Source organism: Pelophylax lessonae (assembly GCF_965119305.1).
Source record: "Pelophylax lessonae genome assembly, chromosome: 1".
NCBI lineage: Eukaryota > Metazoa > Chordata > Amphibia > Anura > Ranidae > Pelophylax > Pelophylax lessonae.
Window position 1 is genome coordinate 5,679,311 of NC_138768.1, and position 20,820 is coordinate 5,700,130.

The 20,820-nt window shown below is 42.6% G+C and overlaps 1 protein-coding gene and 1 pseudogene across 2 annotated transcripts in view; both read left to right on the forward strand.

Annotated features, from left to right (window-relative positions):
- Positions 1-20,820, forward strand: part of LOC309567775 (vomeronasal type-2 receptor 26-like) — a 411,836-nt pseudogene that overhangs the window by 54,527 nt on the left and 336,489 nt on the right. The window lies entirely within an intron of this gene.
- On the forward strand, positions 16,911-17,714 carry LOC309567795 (extracellular calcium-sensing receptor-like; the record flags this gene model as incomplete). Its single annotated transcript, XM_082273244.1, has 1 exon — positions 16,911-17,714. One exon carries the CDS (start codon positions 16,911-16,913, stop codon positions 17,712-17,714), a length of 804 nt encoding a protein of 267 aa, XP_082129370.1.

Genomic DNA, 20,820 nt, shown 5'->3' on the forward strand with positions numbered 1-20,820 from the left:
GGCGAATAGGAGGAGCAAAAGAGGACAATCTTGACGCGTTCCTCTGCTGATTGGAAACAATTCAGATCTATGGCCCATATAGCACACAGAGGCAGAGGGTGTAGCGTAAAGAGCTGTGATCCAGGGGAGAAAATGTGTACCGAACCCCCATTGCCTAAGTATGTAGTGTAGATATAGCCAAGAGACTGAATCAAAGGGGTTTTTTTATATCTAGGGAAAGCAGGGGATTTTGCGAGTACGTGCTATGTGGGTTAAGAGGACCGTACGTCGGATATTGTCTCCTGCTTGTCGGGTGGGCATAAAACCTACTTGATCCTTATGTACAAGGGCTCCAATAATAGGATTCATATGAGTAGCTAATATTTTGGCTAGTAATTTGATGTCAAGGTTAAGAAGGTACAGTATATGGGCCGGTAGTTCGTCCAAGAGGAGTCGTCAGACTGAGGTTTTAGGAGCATCATGATGGTCGCTGCCAATGTTTCTGGATGAAGCGTATGGCCTTTAAGAATGACGTTGTAGGCTCTGGTCAACATGGGGACTAGTAGATTAACAAACCTTTTATAGTAAGTGGCCGAGAACCCATCAGGTCCAGGGTGTTTCTGTGTTTTAATATGTTTTAATATGTTTGATGGCCAATATGACCTCCTCAGGTTCTATGGGTTTCTCTAGGCTATTGTGTTGGGATGTGGATTAGGGAGGGTAAGTCAGTGTGCAGGAACGGGGTTTCTGCTTAGTGTCATGCCTCCAGCATAAGGAAGTAATTAATTCTATTGGAACTTGTAATACCCATCTTGTCCACAAGATGCCACTGTGACATAGACTGTTGTACAGTACTTTATGGTATTTCCTGTTTTCTATTGCTGGACATTAGTTCCACCCCTCTCTGAGAGAATCTCCATTTTAGATCACCTTGTGACACAGCCAGACAGCATCTGAGGTTCCTGTGGGAAGATTCCTGAACACCCCTTTGAAGCATCGCTGGTATGCCTATGAACTGTTGGTTATATACTCAATGCATATACTGTTTATGTTTGTATACTTATTATATGCCTTTATATGTTTATTTACAGTTTCACCTCTCTATTCACAATCCTATTCGCATATCCATCCGACTTGTAACCTGTTCATGTGACCACTATTCTTTCACTGGAATAAAGCCTTAAGTTACAAAAGGACTGGTTATTGCAGGATTAAAGGTTTAGCTGTATGTTGAGCTGCACACGCCTGGGGCATACGTGTAGTGAAAACAGAACACTTAGGTTTGGTCAAAGGTGTTGTTTCCTGAGTAAAGGGTGGTAAGGTGTTTACAGAACACCTGAAGAATTTTGATCGGGTTGCTGGTGTAGTTGTTTGGAGATGTCCTCAGTCTAATTGATTTAGGGGAGTGATCTAGTCGTCGGAGAGAGAGAGACAGAAAAGTAGTAGGTTTGTTCGCCTTGGTATAAAATCTGTGTCTTGAACGTTGTAAGGCTTCTTCGGTGCTGTCTATTAAGAAGAGGTCAAGCTCTAGTCTGGCTTTTTCTAGTGCCTGTCTGATTGACAGGGTAGGATCTGTTTGGAATGTTGTGTGTGTCGTCTCGAACCTTGTCTCAATATGCTTATGGGTGAGGCGTTTTTCTTTGTTGAGATAAGAAGGCTGACTTATGCAGGCTCCGCTCATGACTGGCTAGTGGTCTTCCCATAGTAGGAGGGGAGAGATGTCTGGGGTATTGTTGGTGGAAAGGTAGTCTTTGAGTGCCTTTTCTATCACAAGGTGGTGGGAAGGATGGGTTAAGAGATTATCGTTGATTATCCATGTGGGGTCTTTAGCAGAAGGGACCAAGGATGTCAGGTGGTAACGATGGCACTATGGTCAGACGAAGGAATTGGGAGAATGGTTGAAGAGAGAAGTTGAGGGGTAGTGCCAGTAGTGAGTAATATGTGATCTATACATGAAAATGTGTTATGGGGATGTGAGAAAAACGTACATTGACATCGGGCGGGGTTATATTCCCGCCAGGAATCAACTAATGAGTGGCATTGCAGGAGTTGTTGGAAGGTACGTTTCGCACAACCAAATAGGGGAGTCTGTGGAGATTTGTCTAAGAAGGGGTAAAGGGTATGATTTGAGTCTCCGCAAAGGAGGAGGGTACATAATTTGTGTGAGTCGACTACAGCCAGTAAATGGGAAAGGAATGGTAGAGGTGTTTGGGGCATAATATGACACTATGATCACTTCTGTATCTAGTAGGAGGCTTGACAGGATTAGGTAGTGACCCTCAGGGTCCTTGATCTCCGCCAGGGGGAGTAAAGGGGGTCGAGCGATGAAAAGCTATTAAGACCCCTCTGCATTTCGTATCAGCTGATGCTGTGTATACTTGAGGCTATGTCAAAATAAAATATTTAGGGGTGGAGTGGGAGGTGAAGTGAGTTTTCTGTAGACATACAATGTGTGCCTTCAACGAGACGAATGTCTTGAAAGCTTTGGTCCTTTTATGTGGTGAGTTGAGCCCTTGAACGTTGAGGGTTAGGACATTCAATGGCCCAATTTTAGAAACGGACTTAGACTAGCATGGGAATTGCTTTCAAGTTTAGGCTTCTCTAGTGGGTACCTGGAAGGGACAAAGGTAGAGAGGAAAAATAAATCAAAGGAGAGAAAGAGGTTGAATGCCTCTAGGTGTAGAGGGACTTGCAAAAAGCATGTTAGGAAGAAACAGAGGGACAGGAATACTGCCATGAAATTGCTCTAAGGGGAGATCCATGGACTAGATGGAGTTGCAGTGACAGGCACTGGAGTGAGGAGCAGCAAAAGAAACATTTTTCAAGTAAAAACCATGAAGAACATGGGTGGTGTAAACATTACGACAACCAGTTTAACAGTGGGATCAGAAACTTGACAATATGGTATGATAAGATGGAAGAAGGGAGAGGGGAAGAAGAAGAGTGGAAAACAAAAATATATTCCCATCTCTCCTCTCCCCTCCCCATCTCCCCTCCCCCCCCCCCAAATGACTGAGGGGCGTAAGGCTGGAATTATTGAATCTCTGAGGTCTATTAACTTGCTTATAAATTGCACTATTCATCCAAAAAGTGTGCAATTTTGGATATACGAATTGGTTAGTGAACGTAAAAATAGTAACCTTGGGGGCAAAAATTTCAGCAGTTGAGGACAAGTATCAACGTAGTGGGAATTGTATACCTTTATATCTAAGTAAGTTAAGGCACCGGTATGGGTGAAAAAATAACAGGGTTCAATTTTGTATCTGACCGTTATGTGTAGTGTAAAGGTGGACACACGATCCACAAATTTAGCTCAGGGAAACAGGATATTCAAGTTTGACAAACTAAGAGCGTGGAACTATCCAATGTGGGGGGGGGTGGGGTTGTTAAGGGGTAACGGGTAGAGCCCCTGACCGAAACTCCCCAAAAGCTGCAACAGGCATGAAAGTGAGAACTCAAAACTGAAAGGGCTGGTGTCAGTCCATAGTGTCCAGGTGTCGTGAAGTGGGTGAAGTGAAGCAACCCCGTTTATACAAGGCAGCTTGCTCATGTTTCTTCATGGGGTTCAGACTTTTCTGAGGTGAGCTGGAGGCAGATCAACGATGGGAGCTTTCTTGTGGGGTGTTTCGGGATGAAAGTTGAAGGTGGTGCAGGGTTGCTTGGAGGTCATCTGCCGATCTACAGGTGTAGTCACGGCCTTGGTAGGAGAAGCTAACTGAAAATGGGAAACTCCACATGTAGGTAATGAGATGTTGTTGTAAGATTTGAAGTCGAGGCTTTAGAGCTCTTCTTTTAGCGATTGTGAGCGGGAATAGATCTTGAAAAAGCTGGTAGTTATGTTCATGGAAGTTTAGAACATGATTGTTGCTGGTAGCTATCAGGAGTTGTTCTTTGGTTTGGAAGTAATGCAGCATAGCGATGATGTCTCGTGGAGAGCCATCCGCTTGGCATTTGGTCAGGGCACAATGGACCCTGTCCATCTCTAGTCGTTCGATTGGCCAGCGAGGCAGGAGGGATATTCAGGTCACATGCTCAGTCAACTATTTTGCCAGAGCCCGCAGTCCAGAGGTCCTGGGCACCATCCAAACTATAGGTGAGCTTGCTATCTCTTAAACTATCTCTATAAACGACTATAAATCATAACCACTTCATGTGTTACCTTAAGCTTTTCTTTTTCCCCCTCTTTCTGTTTGTTGTAGTTGGCCTCAGTTGTAGTGTTGGGCGAACGGTTTAGCCTGAGCATGAGTTCGGGCAACAATGGCGGTTTGCCATGTTCGGGGAACACCCAAATTTGCAGGGTGTTCAGCGCCCCACCAAACACCTTGCAATGCACTGCAAGATGCATAGTTCATTCTTCGCCCTGAATGGGTAAAGCTTTGTCCAATCAGGGTGCAGAAAACACTGGTTGTTAAGGAGCAGGGCCTAAAAGCTGGCCGTGTCATCCTCAACAACCGATGAGTCATCAGCTATCAAAGGGCTTCCCAGCTAACAGCTGAATTAAAAAAAAAAAAGAAACATTTACCGGTAAAAATAGTTTAAAAAAAATGGTGTGCGGTCCCCCCCACAATCCATATCAGACCTTTATCCAAACATGCAGGCCAGGAAAGGGGGGCAAGCGAGCATCCCCCTCCATTCTGAACCATACAAGGCCACATGCCCTCAACAAGGGGGGGTGGGATGCCACCAGGTATTTGTCCTTTCCAATACCTGGTGGCATCGCTCCCCTGGTAACGTCACCAACTGTTGCCACCTTGTGATGTCGCCAGGTGGCCCCGCCTTTACCTATATAAGAACTGTTAAGGGCAAGCCAACCATTCTGTTTTTATTTATGACACTTTTTTGGTGAATGGGTAGGGGTTACTCATTCACGTGGGGAGCTTGGATCTGGGGACCCCCTTGTTAAAGGGGGCTTCCAGATTCTGATATGCCCCCAGCCCACAGACCCCCTCAACCACAGCCCAGTGTTTTGGGGAAGAGACCTTTGTCCCAATCAACATGGGGACAAGCGGTGCTTTGAGGTGGGGGGGTAGCCCCCCTGCCCCAAAGCACCCTCCATGTTGAGGGCATGTGGCCTGGTATGGTTCAAGAGGGGGGGTGCTTGCTCACACCCCCCTTTCCCCGTCTGTCAGGCTGCGTGCTCGGATAAGGGTCTAGTATGGATTATTGGGAGGACTCCACGTCTTTTTTTTTTTTATTTTGGCGTGGGGTTTCCCTTAAAATCCATACCAGACCTAAAGGGTCCGGGGGTAAGGGGGGCATCATGCCATTTTTTTCTTTCTTTATTTTTTTAAATAGCTGGGTACCAGTAATTGGAATAGTGAGTCAATTTAAATGTGATTAGACTTCCATAGACTTTGGGGCAGAACTTTTCCCCTGTTCGTGAGTTCTACTGCAAACCAACCAGGGGGGCATTCAGCCCATCCCTACTCAGTTGCTGAATTAGACCAGTCCAACGTACATTGGATGATGGTTGAGTTTTTTTCTTCCCCCTGCAATTTATTTTATTTTAGATTATGGATAAATATATTGGCCCTTGGTAATAATATTACTCTGAATCCTAAGCTCAAATATTTTATTTTTTCTTTTCTTATATATTTTGCATATCCTGTCATATTTTACTAAGGCCCTTTCCAATGCCCCTCCTGTAGCTGACATAAACCACTTGGGGACCCCGCAGGGTGTTCAGTTGTCTGGACCAAAGCCAATTTGATATCCGGATTGTTTTGATTTTAAACAGAATTATTTATGGGAATCCTGTCATCACTATTAGACCGCATTCACACTGAAGCGGCACGACTCCTGCACGACTTCGGGGGCGACCTGTCAAGTCCCGAGCACCGCGACTTCGGCGCGACTTGCATGGACTTCATATAATGAATGTCTATGCAAGTCGCTCCGAGGTCACCCCGAAGTAGTACAGGACCCTTTTTCTAAGTCAGAGCGACTTGTGTCGCTCCTATTAGAACCGGTCCTGTAGCAGTGCATGGACCACGACGGACCGTGACTTGTCAGGCTGACAAGTCGCGGTAATGTGAATGGAGCCTTCAAGTAAATATATTGTAATTTTGTAATACTTTGTATATATAGAGCACTTATTGGTATTCAAATCCATTTTATATTATTTTCTGTATTTTGGTTATTTAAATTCTTTTTGATGCATCATGTATGTTGTGATATAATCTCCTGAGGAAGCCATATTTGAAGCAAAACATGTTGAGATAATTTCTTCAAGCAACTTACTTGTGACAATTCTCTAAATAATATATGTATAATTAAAAGTGTATATCATGTGGTGACCTTTTTTTTTAGGTCGTTTTAATGAATGTTTTCAACTTTTATTGAAATTTCTAATACAATTGTTAAGTGTTTTATAAAAAATAATGTGTTTTATAGATTATTGGCACCCTAAAAATCCCAACTATAAAAATTAATTTGTTTTTCTTTATATTTATGGGGATATGGTGCCTCTGGCTCCTTTTCTTGCCCATACTCTTGGTGCTTTTCCACTGCATGGAACCGAACGGTTCGGCTCGCTTTTGTGCTTTTCCACTGCTGGTACCGCATGGTATGGTGTAGGAACGGTTCGGTACGGTTCGGTATGGTACGGTACGGCGGCGCTTTTCCACTGCATGGAACCGAACGGTATGGCTCTCAAAAACAGTACCTACTCGATTGTGGTTCCAACAGGTACCATACCCGGTACCATATCCCACAATCCTTTGCATGCAGTCACTACTAGCCACTGATTGGTCAGAGAATCCCACCCACCCCGTTGTTATCCCACCCACTTAACTTTAGTACTACTTTAGTGGAAAAGCAAACCTATACCGTACCGTACTGAACCGTTCCAACACCGTACCATGCGGTACCAGCAGTGGAAAAGCAAACCAGGCCAAGCAGGGCCAAGCAGGGCCAAGCAGGGCCGAGTAGAGCCGAGCCGGTACTTGCAGTGGAAAAGTGCCATATGTTTCTGATCATAAAGAAGTATTTCCTGGTACACTTTTTAACAGGTAAAGGGGCTCTGGTAGGCTTGTTATTGCCTAAACCCCTGGTGCCCAACCTACAGCCCAAGGCCTGCCATGGTGTTTGTCATTTGGTCCTCCAACCCCAACAGTGAGCATTGGGAGTGTTGATTTTGTAATAGGACTGTAATGGCAGTGATCTCTGGCATTCTCATGTCACATGTCCCCGGTAGGGATGAGGTTGGTGATGTCAGGGGCTATCTTGTATCGAGAAGCTCTGCTCTATCAATGTAGAAATTAGTAAATTTCACTTTGTGACTCAGAGAGCAATGCATGGGGCCACCAATCCCATCTAGGCCTACTCTGATGCAATTGAAATGTGTTATACAGTTTGCTATAGAAAATGTCTTCTTCAATCCCTGTAGACCAATGCAAATCTAACGTGGACCTATTATCTGCAGGGTTTACCCGAGAGAATACAGACATCTCCTGACTTTTATATTTGCTATTAATGAGATGAACAGAAATCCAGATATACTTCCTAATGTGACTCTGGGATATCATGTGTATGATTCTTGTGGACATGTGAATAAAGCTACAAAAGATGTTCTACAGATATTGTCTGGACATACAATGGAAGCTCCAAATTATTCCTGTATGGAGCGGGGGGCTCTGGCTGGTTTCATTGGAGATCTCAATTCTGACACCACTCTCCAAATGGCACAGCTGCTGAATCTGTATGGTTACACCCAGGTAAGAAAAACAGAATTTTCTATTTAATATAACGTTAGGACAGATGGGTCTCTTATGGTGAGGTGGGTCACAAGGGAACAAAAAGCCCTTGTGGCAAAGCATTGTAAAGTAAAAGAATTGCCCTATAAGTGCAGTCAGGGCTTTTTTCTCAGAAATTACGTGCAGGAACTCAACCACGGTCTCCCCAAACTCCCTCCCCCCCCACACACACACACACCCTCAAAGCCGCATCAAATAGTGGCTGTGGTCAAATTTCACTAACAGTGGAAAGTCCTAACAGGGTATTAACCACTTCAGCCCTGGAAGGTTTTACCCCCTTCCTGACCAGGCCTTATTTTGCGATTTGACACTGCGGGGAATGATCGCAGGTGTCAAACGGCAATCTGAGCCACTTGCCCGCTGCATCGGCTTCCCTGCTGACGAGCAGGGGCGGGAGCGTGTCGCCGGTGGCGCGCGCTCGCCCCCTATTTTTCTGAGAGCGAGCGCCGTACATGTACGGCTATTTGTCTGGGAGCGGCTGCCTGCCGCAGTACATCTGCGGCGGCCCATCGTAAACTGATTAAATACCAGGAGTGCATTACATACAGAGTGCAGAGTTCAGGGGTGCGCTATGTGCAGGGTTCGAGGATGCATTATGTACAGAGTGCAGAGTTCAGAGGCGCGCTATGTGCAGAGTTCGAGGATGCATTATGTAAAGAGTGCAGAGTTCAAAGGTGCGCTATGTGCAGAGTTCGAGGATGCATTATGTAAAGAGTGCAGAGTTCAGAGGTGCGCTATGTGCAGAGTTCGAGGATGCATTATATACAGAGTGCAGAGTTCAGAGGTGCGCTATGTGCAGAGTTCAAGGATGCATTATGTACAGAGTGCAGAGTTCAGAGGTGCGCTATGTGCAGAGTTCGAGGATGCATTATGTACAGAGTGCAGAGTTCAGGGGTGCACTATGTGCAGAGTTCGAGGATGCATTATGTACAGAGTGCAGAGTTCAGTTGTTCACTGCATACAGATTGCAGAGTTCAGGGGTGCGGAATGCACAGAGTGCAGAGTTCAGCCCTCTTCCATAGCTGCCTCCACCTCTCTCACTTGCAGGGAGATCATCCAGTGGGGTTGTCAGCATCTGTACTGCACCACAGGCACCTGCATCTCCCTTGTCCCCATCCTTCACAAAGTGGGAGCCTCTCAGGAGATCAGATCTATGGGAGCCATTTGGGAGACAAGCTGTCACTTGTAAACACAAAAGCTGGATTTCTGTATTTACAAGTGATAGTGGTAAGCCAGGAGCAGAGGACCTGAGTCAGAGGTGGTGGAACTGAGTTCCCCCAAGTTCCAGCTGAAAAAAAGCCCTGAGTGCAGTGCTGTGATGTATTATACCATACCCAACAGGTCCTCATTGCACCCGGCAATTGGCATCTAGATGAGTGAAATCTTAGTGTTAGGTGAATCCAGCTCACCAAAGTTTACACTTTTCTCTGAGTCATCAGTGCTATTTTTAGCATTGCGATAATTCCAATACCAGGATGTTCCTGTGCGCATGTATTGTAAGTATTTCTTTTCAGAATCATGGCATGCAGTGGCGGCTGGTGCTCGATTGGCTGGGGGGGAGGCAGACAGATCACACCATACCCACCCCACGGACCACACCAGCTCCAGCCCGCCAACCATACCATACCACCCCCGTCGCCGGCTCACTCACCCTGGATTGACGTGGAGGGCAGGAAGCGGCAGGGGTGGCTTCCCCTGCATCTCATTCCTCCTCCTCCTCCTTGGCCAATAGTATGGCTTCTCCTTTCGACCAATCGGGAAGTGGGTCTCAGGACACGCTTCCTGATTGGCTGGGAGGAGAATCAGTGTTATAATAGCGAATATTCATTTGCTATTGTCACACAACTGGGTGGGCTCAGGGTGCAGTGCTCTGCGCCCTGAGCCCACACTTTTTTTGAAGCCTATTAGAGCCTCTGGATCTAATCAAGTGCTTCAAAAAAAAAAAACTCATTGGAATCCATGAGTCTGGCACCCTGCATGTATATTAGGGGGCCGGAAGCATGGATAGGGGGGGCGTTGCCCCTGCACCCCCAATGGAACGGGCCGTCACTATTGGCATGCATCTATTTCTATGCAAAGGATTTATTACTTCAATACAGCAGCAGCAAATGTCTGTATGTTTTCAGAAGCCAGATTCCTTCTTACATGTAAAGTCAGGCAAATAAACAGAAGCACAAATCAATGTCAATGTTAGGCAGTTGCAGACTTTGGGCTCCCTAAAAGAACATCCTCCAAGCTATATTTTTTTTTTTTACCCAAAAATGTGTAGCAGAATACAAATTGGCCTAAACTGATCAAGAAAATTGTTTTTTGTTTTTAATTTTTTTATTGGATATGTTTAATAGCAGAAAGCAAAAAAAAAAAAAAAATATATATATATATGTATTTTTTTTTAATAAATTGTTGGTCTTTTTTTATTTATGGCACAAAAAATAATACATAGGAAACGGTGACCATAGGTCAATTAGTTTTAGTATAAATAACAGAAATGGTAAACATAAGGGTAATACACAGACAAATGGGAGTGCTTCAAGAACATACTAAATAAAGGTATTGGCCAGTGCATTCTGACAGGGAATACGTTTAAAAGAGCTAAAATAAGCCCTGGGTGGCTAAACTGCAACGTAAAAATGCATATAAAAACAAAAGAAAAGGCCTTCAAGAAATACAAAGCAGAGGAGTCATTGGTAGCATTCCAGCACTACAAAGAATGCAATAAGAAATGTAAGAGCGCAATCAAGGTGGCTAAGATAGAACATGAAAGGCACATAGCGGAAGAGAGTAAGAAAAACCCAAAGACATTCTTTAAGTATATAAATAGTAAGAAAGTGAGGCCAGAAAATATAGGTCCCATAAAGGATGATGAAGGGAATCTGGCTACAACGGACAGAGAGAAGGCAAAGGTTCTAAATAAATTCTTCTCCTCACAAAATAATTGGGGGGATACAGTTAAAGTTAATAATACATTACAGGAAGCATACTCAGAACTAGACTTGAAAAACTTAAAATAAATAAGTCACTGGGGGCAGATGGCTTACACCCATGGGTCCTTAAGGAACTCAGGTGATAGCCAGATCATTGTTCCTAATTTTTAAGGACAGTCTACTGACAGGAATGTTACCAGCTGATTGGAGAAAAGCCAACGTGGTACCAATATTTAAAAAAGGGCCGAGATATATTCCTGGGAACTACAGGCCAGATAGCCTAACATCAATAGTCTGAAAGCTGTTGGAGGGGATGATAAGGGACTACATACCAGACTATAGAAATAAAAATGGTATCATTAGTAGTAATCAGCATGGATTCGTAAACAATCGTTCTTGCCAGACCAATCTATTAACCTTCTATGAAGAAGTGAGATGCCATCTGGATAACGGAAGGTCTGTGCATGTGGTGTATCTAGATAAAGGAAGGTCTGTGGATGTGGTGTATTTGGATTTTGCAAAGGCATTTGACACCGTTCCCCACAAACGCTTACTGTACAAACTAAGGAAGGTAGGTATGGACAACAGGATGAGTACCTGGATAGAGAACTGGTTTCAGGGGAGAGTCCAGAGGGTGGTGATTAATGGGGAGTACTCGGATTGGGCGGGTGTGGAAAGTGAGGTCCCCCAAGGACAGGGGAGGGCTGGCAGCCTTAGGCCTGGGGGGCAAGTCTCGTCAAGTGGCCCGTTGAACCACCGAATCAGCTCACCATCCATGCCCATCTGGTTTTTATAGCAGGTATTGATGTTGTTATGAAACAAGACCAATATGACCCCGATCTCGTTAAAGAGCCGATGCCGCAACTCATTGCACATGTGATTGGCTGTGTCCAATCACAGTGGATCATGTGTAAAATGTGGAGAGCCAGATCAGTGGCATCTCCTCGCAGGGGAGACCTGTACAGATAATCAGAGCACAGCATTACAGTGCAGCCTCAGCAATGCCCAGCAAGTGACGCCAATCAGTGCTACCTTTCAGTGCTTGCTCATCAGTGCAGCCCATCATTGCATCAGTGCCACCTATTAGTGCCCCATATTAGTGTCTCCACATCAGTGCCACCTAGAAAAATGTTTTAACCACTTCTGGAGCGGACGATTTTCCCCCTTAATGACCAGGCCATTTTTTGTGATTCGGCACTGCGTTATTTTAATGGACAATTGCGCGGTCGTGCGATGCTGTAACCAAATAAAATTGATATCCTTTTTTTTCCTCACAAATAGAGCTTTCTTTTGGTGGTATATGATCACCTGTGCGATTTTTTTTTTTTTTTGTGCTATAAACAAAAATAGTGACAATTCTGAAAAAAACAATATTTTTCACATTCTGCTATATAACATTCACAATAATAATAAAAAAAATTAAAAATCAAACTTTTTTATAATTTTAGGCCAATTTGTATTCTGCTACATATTTTTGGTAAAAAATAAATCCCAATAAGTGTATATTGATTGGTTTGCGCAAAAGTTATCGTGTCTACAAACTAGGGGAAAGATTTATGTCATGTTTATTCTTTACTAGTATTGGCAATTTGGCAGCGATAAGCGATTTTTTGCAGGACTGCAACATTGCGGTGGACAGATCGGACACCTAACTGACATTGTAGACACGATAACTTTTGCGCAAACCAATCAAAATACGCTTATTGGGATTTATTATTTACCAAAAATATGTAGCAGAATACAAATTGGCCTAAAATTATGAAAAAGTTTGATTTTTAATTTTTTTTTAATTATTATTGTGAAAGTTATATAGCAAAAAGTGAAAAATGTTTTTTTTTTTTTTTTTCAGAATTGTCGCTCTTTTGTTTGTTTATAGTGCAAAAAAATAAAAATCGCACAGGTGATCAAATACCACCAACAGAAAGCTCTGTTTGTGGGGAAAAAGGACATCAATTGTATTTGGGTACAGTGTCGCCCCAACCGCGCAATTGTCAGTTAAAATAACGCAGTGCCGAATCGCAAAAAATGGCCTGGTCATTAAGGGGGGGAATCCTTCCGGTCCAGAAGTGGTTTTAAAGGACATACAGCGAGGACTGTACATCCAGTGGAGATCTAAATACTGGGCTCCATACATAAAAGTGAAAAGGAAAAAACAGCACATGTCCCATAGTAATCAGAGTGTCCATTGTAGAAGTCCAGGAGAATGAAGGCCATGTCAGACCAGCAATCCTCTAAAACTCACCAGTAACAAAACACTTACCTTTTCCTATGGAGTGGCTCCCTCACTGGATCAGTGAAATGTCGCTCTTTGCTTCCAAGTAAGTGAGTGAACTTCTACAGCATTTAGACCCAGCAAAGGAGCACTTCTATCAGTGGTTTGTCTTGGAATTTGTCATTAGTAGCAGAAACACTCATTTGACATGGGGCTAAAGAGGAGCAGGAAAGTCTGACTGGTTTCTATGGCCAACAAGAACAGTTCTTTGTGAGCTGGGTACTAAGACTTAGAAACACCACTCAAAGCCAGGAAAACAACTCTCAGTTGCAGACTGCCTAACACAAACTCATCCAAAAGCATGCATATGCAGGATTAGAAAAGCACTGTGCACTCCCGACTAGACAACTTTAAACTTACCCGCCCACACTGGAGACTGTCCGTGTGATGTGAAGAGAATGTGTGGGCGGGCACAGGAAGAGAGGGGCGGGAGGAGGCAGAGCAGATCTGTTCTCTCATTTCTACAGAGGAGGGGGGGAGGGCTTTGCTCCGTAAGAATGGAACACAAACAATCTCAGTCCTGTGTGACAGGTACAGGCAGCTAACATCCCTGTCACAGGACATATCGCCGGCTCGCAGCTGCAGTGGAAGATAGAGACATTCTTTTCACTGCTCCTCCACGCTGTAACCCTGCCAGAGCCGCCCGAGCAGCAGCACCCGGTCAGCTCCGACACATGCACAGTCCTGAGCTGCCTGTACAGCGGCCCATTTTACAGGGAATCAGAGCGGCCTGGGGGGAAATTGCCACTTTGCCCCCTGGCCCAGCCCGCCCCTGCCCAAGGATCTGTCCTGGGACCAATCCTGTTTAATTTATTCATAAACGATCTGGAGGATGAGAAGACCAGCAAAATCTCAGTATTAGCGGACGATACTAAACTATGCAGGGCAATATCTTCTTCACAGGACATGGAAACCTTACAAGAAGACCTGACCAAAATAATGGGGTGGGCAACTACATGGCAAATGAGGTTTAATGTTGAAAAATGTAAGGTAATGCACTTGGGTGCCAGAAATATAAACGCAAGCTGCTCGACAGGGGAATATGCTCTGGGGGAATCTAAGATGGAAAAGAACCTGGGGGTCCTAGTAGACAACCAGCGTAGCAATGGCATGCAATGCCAAACTGCTGCAAGCAAAGCCAACAAAATGCTGGCATGTATAAAAAAGGGGATTCACTCCAGAGATAAAACGATAATTCTCCCACTCTACAAGACTTTGGTCCGGCCACATCTGGAGTATTCCGTCCAGTTCTGGACACCGGTCCTCTGAAAGGATGTGCTGGAGAGTCCAGAGGAAAGAAACAGAGATAATTAGGGGAATGGAGGACATCAGCTACGAGGAAAGACTACAAACAATGAACTTATTCTCTCTGGAGAAGAGACGCTTGAGAGGGGATATGATATCAATGCACAAATACTGTACTGTTGACCTTAGCATTGGGAACAAACTATTCAGCAAAATGTAATTTAAAAAGACACGTGGCCATGCACTAAAATTAGAAGAGAAGCGGTTTAACCTTAAACTGCGTAAAGGGTTCTTTACTGTCAGAGCGGTAGGGATGTGGAATTCTCTTCCACAAGCAGTGGTATCAGCAGGGAGCATCGATAGTTTCAAAAAACGATTAGATGGGCACCTTAAATACCACAACATACATGGGTATACAATGTACAACATACAGGGGTATACAATGTACAACATACAGGGGGTATACAATGTACAACATACAGGGGTATACAATGTACAACATACAGGGGTATACAATGTACAACATACAGGGGTATACAATGTACAACATACAGGGGTATACAATGTACAACATACAGGGGGTATACAATGTACAACATACAGGGGTATACAATGTACAACATACAGGGGGTATACAATGTACAACATACAGGGGTATACAATGTACAACATACAGGGGGTATACAATGTACAACATACAGGGGTATACAATGTACAACATACAGGGGGTATACAATGTACAACATTCATGGGTATACAATGTACTACATACACGGGGTATACAATGTACAACATACAGGGGGTATACAATGTACAACATACAGGGAGTATACAATGTACAACATACAGGGGTATACAATGTACAACATACAGGGGGTATACAATGTACAACATACAGGTGTATACAATGTACAACATACAGGGGTATACAATGTACAACATACAGGGGTATACAATGTACAACATACAGGGGTATACAATGTACAACATACAAGGGTATACAATGTACAACATACAGGGATACAGGGGGTATACAATGTACAACATACAGGGGGTATACAATGTACAACATACAGGGGTATACAATGTACAACATACAGGGGTATACAATGTACAACATACAGGGGGTATACAATGTACAACATACAGGGGGTATACAATGTACAACATACAGGGGTATACAATGTACAACATACAGGGGTATACAATGTACAACATACAGGGGTATACAATGTACAACATACAGGGGGTATACAATGTACAACATACAGGGGGTATACAATGTACAACATACAGGGGTATACAATGTACAACATACAGGGGTATACAATGTACAACATACAGGGGTATACAATGTACAACATACAGGGGGTATACAATGTACAACATACAGGGGTATACAATGTACAACATACAGGGGTATACAATGTACAACATACAGGGGGTATACAATGTACAACATACAGGGGTATACAATGTACAACATACAGGGGTATACAATGTACAACATACAAGGGTATACAATGTACAACATACAGGGGGTATACAATGTACAACATACAGGGGGTATACAATGTACAACATACAGGGGTATACAATGTACAACATACAGGGGTATACAATGTACATCATACAGGGGTATACAATGTACAACATACAAGGGTATACAATGTACAACATACAGGGGGTATACAATGTACAACATACAGGGGTATACAATGAAAAACATACAGGGGAATACAATGTACAACATACAGGGGTATACAATGTACAACATACAGAGGGTATACAATGTACAACATACAGGGGTATACAATGTACAACATACAGGGGTATACAATGTACAACATACAGGGGTATACAATGTACAACATACAGGGGTATTCAATGTACAGTTAACTGCAAACACACACATCATAGGTTGAACTGGATGGACTGGTGTCTTTTTAAATCTCAATAACTATGTAACTATGTAACGCCCAGTTTACCAGGATCCATTCGCAAAATTTGCATGATCCACATTGCCATGTACCCCTGAGGTTGGATGCCTGGGGGAGGAGGGGGGACAAAATAGCTAAATATAACCCTATCCTTGATGGATTTTGCTTTTTTGAATGTTATCTCTGGTGAATCTTTCAGGTATTTACATAGAGTAGTATCATTTTTGAGTAAATACCCCAATGTTTTTGAAGAATTTGACGGAGAACGGAATGTTGGCAGTTATATGTAATAATGAGTGGAACAGATTTGGAATATGTTTTTATCCTGGGTTTAAACAGGAGGTTTTTCCTGAATTGTTTGTATAGCAGAATGTCGGCCAGGCAGGCCTTTAGTCGATTTGGGTGAATCTCATATGACATCCTCCAAGATCACACAGAAACTGGTTTATGAAAGTGGTTCTAAAGCTTACCATTAGTACCTGCACCTGTCAATCAAATCCTATGATAAGGGAATTGGGCTGACCTGCCCTGTCTGTGTCAATAGATTCAGACAAGACAGCTGAAAAGCAAGCCCACATGAGGGGCACTTGGCAGGGGAAGGAGCCATGGGCACTGTTGGGGGTCATGTAAAAAGGGGAAGCCGGGCTTCTCTGTGCAAAACTATTGCACAGAGCAGGTAAATATAACATGTTTATTATTTTATTTTAAAAAGACTTTGGCTTTAACATCACTTTAAACAGACCTTTTTCTTTCTTTCTAGATTAGTTATGGAGCCACTTTACTGAGTGATAGAAAGATGTATCCAAACTTTTTCCGGACAGTTCCGGATGATGAGATGAAATATGTGGCCATAGCAAAGTTACTGGAAAGGATGAAGTGGAACTGGGTCGGGATCCTTACATCTGATGATGAATACGGAGAGAGGGAGATCCGACAACTCAGCAAACATTTATCTAATCATGGAATTTGTATTGAATTCAAGATTCTGGTGTCTAAAGAGAATTGTGATAAAATTCATCCAGAGCTGCAAACCTCAACTACGGAAGTTCTTATTCTTTGTGGCTCAGTTAATCTGGTTTATTACAAGTTTTTGCTGCGTAATACCCCTTATTTCACAAAGAAAACATTTATTCTACCAGATTCTTGGTCAACAGGTGCAACTTTTTTTAATTCCTGTAACTGCAGCTTGGTGTTTCGGTACTCCTATTTCTCCATAAAGGGATTGAATGAATTTTTTAATAGCATTAAACCATCCAATCACTTAAATGACCCACTGATGGAGGATATTCTCATATCTCATTATAGATGCTTTTCAAAAAACCAAATGAAGAATTCCCTTATTTCACACACAACTAGACGTCCTCTTAGGAAATGCAATTTGGAGACACTTTCATTTCATTTAAAGTTTGTCGATGATATAACACCTTACAGAGTTTTTTCTGCAGTCTACATTTTGGCTCGAGCATTACATGACCTGTATTTCTCTTTAAAAATACACAAAAAATCTGAAATAGATTTTCATACAATAAAATATAAGGTGAGTGCGATCAAATACATAAAAGTCAATGTTATAACCCATTGCCCTGAAGACCGCCAGTAACAAGATAACGGAACTATGACACAACGAAATTGGTTTTTAAATAAAAGTTTACTGATAACTTTGCAAACCCAATTAGTATGGGAATACAATGAGCCCGGGCTCTTCTGCCAAACATACAAAGCTACCCCCAATTTTTGTATTTAGTGTAGAAAATACCCGTGAAGTTGGCCCAAGCCCCAAAAAAGGGTATATATATCACAAAATAGAGTATGGTTTTTTAGGGCCCAATTGGAAAAGGAAAACCAAGAATCCATAGTTTGTAAAAAATAGAACATTTTATTTAAGTCATAAAAAATATATAGTGTAGTACATGAGGGATTATTGGAAAAAACAGAAACAAATCCCCCATATATTCACCAAAAAACACAATTAAAACCACAGCACAGAAATATACCCCTAGTAGGGGGCTAATACATGCTTCAAGCTGATGTTGGTGCAAGAAGTCTCTGTTGTTATTCGGTTTGAGGGTCCCAATGAGCCAACGCGTTTCGCATCGGGCTTTGTCAGGGCTAGAGAGACCGAGCAATACCGATATTTCTGTAATATGTGCATGTACAATGAGAAAAACATAAATTAGATTGTGTATACAGGTAACATCAAAACAATTCTATTGTCCAGTTATATACAGTACATTATGTAAAGATATATATATATTGTGGACAGCATTTGAGTCAGAATCCCTGTGGGTATCTTATACCAACCTTGCTGTATCTAGAAGTATTATTAGTGGGCAGGACATATGGACTCCTATATTCGTAGATGTCTTGTAAGCACAAGACTGGTAATGCAACCCAGTCTTGATATTGATCCTTTAGTGTAGAATAAATCCCCGTATTGTAGTAGTATTCTTTATTACCCTCTACACAGGTATCCCCTCTTGATGGTTCAAATCAATCTGGAGTGACGCTGCATTCTGGCTGTAAATAGTGATATGTTCCAATAAGAATGTATATAAGTACCGAGACACGGGGGATAGGATAGACACACACATATATATGTCTCCTTCCTCTTCTGCTCGTCTGTCACTGTACTTAGACTGGAAACAGAGTGTGTATAACAAAAAAGGAAGGGGATACCTATATGTATTTAGTGTAGAGGCAGCCCCACAAGGAGTCTCCTGTGATGAAGTATGTAACGGAACCGCTGACCCACAGTGTACTTGTGGTCTTCCGTCAGTATACGGCTTCCTCCTTCATTAACATAGATATCAAATCCTAGCCACCTCCATACAAAGCTAGCCAACAACCTAGCTTGTACAAGTTAAGGAACCTTCTCCTTTATTGAGCAGTTTCACACTCAATTTATACACACATGAGTACATCCCCCTCCTGATCAAATTACTACACACAGGTCAGGGGTTGCCTGATTACATTATTCTATGCAGATGAAATTGTATACAGAAATAGAACTAACATATCTAAAGAACAACCAACACAAACAGTATATTTCCACTCAGCAACTAATAGATGACAGTGATTCAATCAACCTGAGCCAATTAAGTAGCAGACGGCCGTCCTCAAGCTCCTGCAATACAATACACAAACAATAGGTGTAAATAAATACAGAACCTATTGTAGATAACAGGTGAGTACATCAGCATATTCAACGATGTCTGGAAGACTGGTGGTTGAGCTGATGCTATTAGCATATTGTCAGTCTTTCATTCCCAGTGACAGTGAGTCCTGTCACGGGAAAGTATTTAGAAACCTTTGTTATAAGAACCCTTTTGAATATTCCACCCTAATAAATATATCATATTATCTTTCATACCGGGACTCTGTCATGACTCATTATTGGAAGAGGCTACCATTGATAAAATGCTAGTTTGTTTTTTAGCTTTCATTCTGATGCTTATATTTAATACTTGTCTTAATCTAGAGATACAGTATTTCGGATTAGGGAAATGCTGAACACACCCCGCATTGTTTCAATGAATGTTACTGATGTTTGGATCCAAAATCCAACCCCTATCAGATGTTTGCTGTCAATAATGGCCATTTTCTAAGCTAATGTAGCGCAACTCAACACTAGGGATGATGGAACGGTTCGGGTCGACTATCGGTTCGGCCCGAACATTGGGTGTTCGAGGTTCGGCCGAATTTAGAACTTTTTGCCCAAAAAGTTCGGAATTCGGCAACCAGAACCGCCCAAAATGCAATGGTTCAGGAAATGGGCTTTAAAAGCCCGTGATTGGACCAGAACCATTAGCAAAAGCCAATTGAGGGGGCAGGAGAATGCTAGGAATGTGATTGGAGTGACTAGGGGGTCCCTAGACCAATCATTAGTGAATACGCCCCCCAGTATATAAGATCGCCCCCGCCATATTCCTAGCATTGTTATACTGGACATGGAAGAGAGTGGAAGCAGTTCTGTTAATTTTACTTTAAAAGTGTCATTTAGCTATTTATTAGTGTGAGGAAAGGGATATCTAGTGTAGTTAGAGTGCTCCTTTACACTTAAGTTAGCTTCAAAAATTTAGTTTCTGTAGGGAAAGTGTTAAGTGTCAGGGGACCATAGTGTATTGTAGGGTTAACTGGCAGTGACTGCTATGGCAGGGTGACAAAACCCTTCCATAGCAGGGTGACCGCTATAGAGAAAAGATAATTTCTCTGAATTGCTTCGGCACACCCATATGGCTTCTCACCAGCCAAGCATTTTTTATGCTGCAGGGGCTTCCACTGCCAGTGCTTTTTTGAGGACATGTTTGATGTCAGACATGACATCTGAACATGTGTATAGGGGGTATATATACACATATATGTCTGAATATATACCCCTAGACATATATAGGTGTGATAGTAGCAGAAATAAATGCTTGCGCTAATGAAATCATTTACAGTAATATATTTCTGCTACTATCACACCTATATATGGCTAGGTGTCTATATACATATAATTATGTGTGTATATATACCACTATACACAAGTTCAGATGTTTTGCCTGCCTCAAAAGAACCCAAAAAAATGCCAAAAAAACGCTAGCGTCAAAAAAAATGCCCAGGTGTGTTTTTGCTGGCATTTTTTGGGGGGTTTTGGAGGCAGGCAAAACATCTGAACTTGTGTATAGTGGTGTATATACACACATCCATATATTTATATACACACC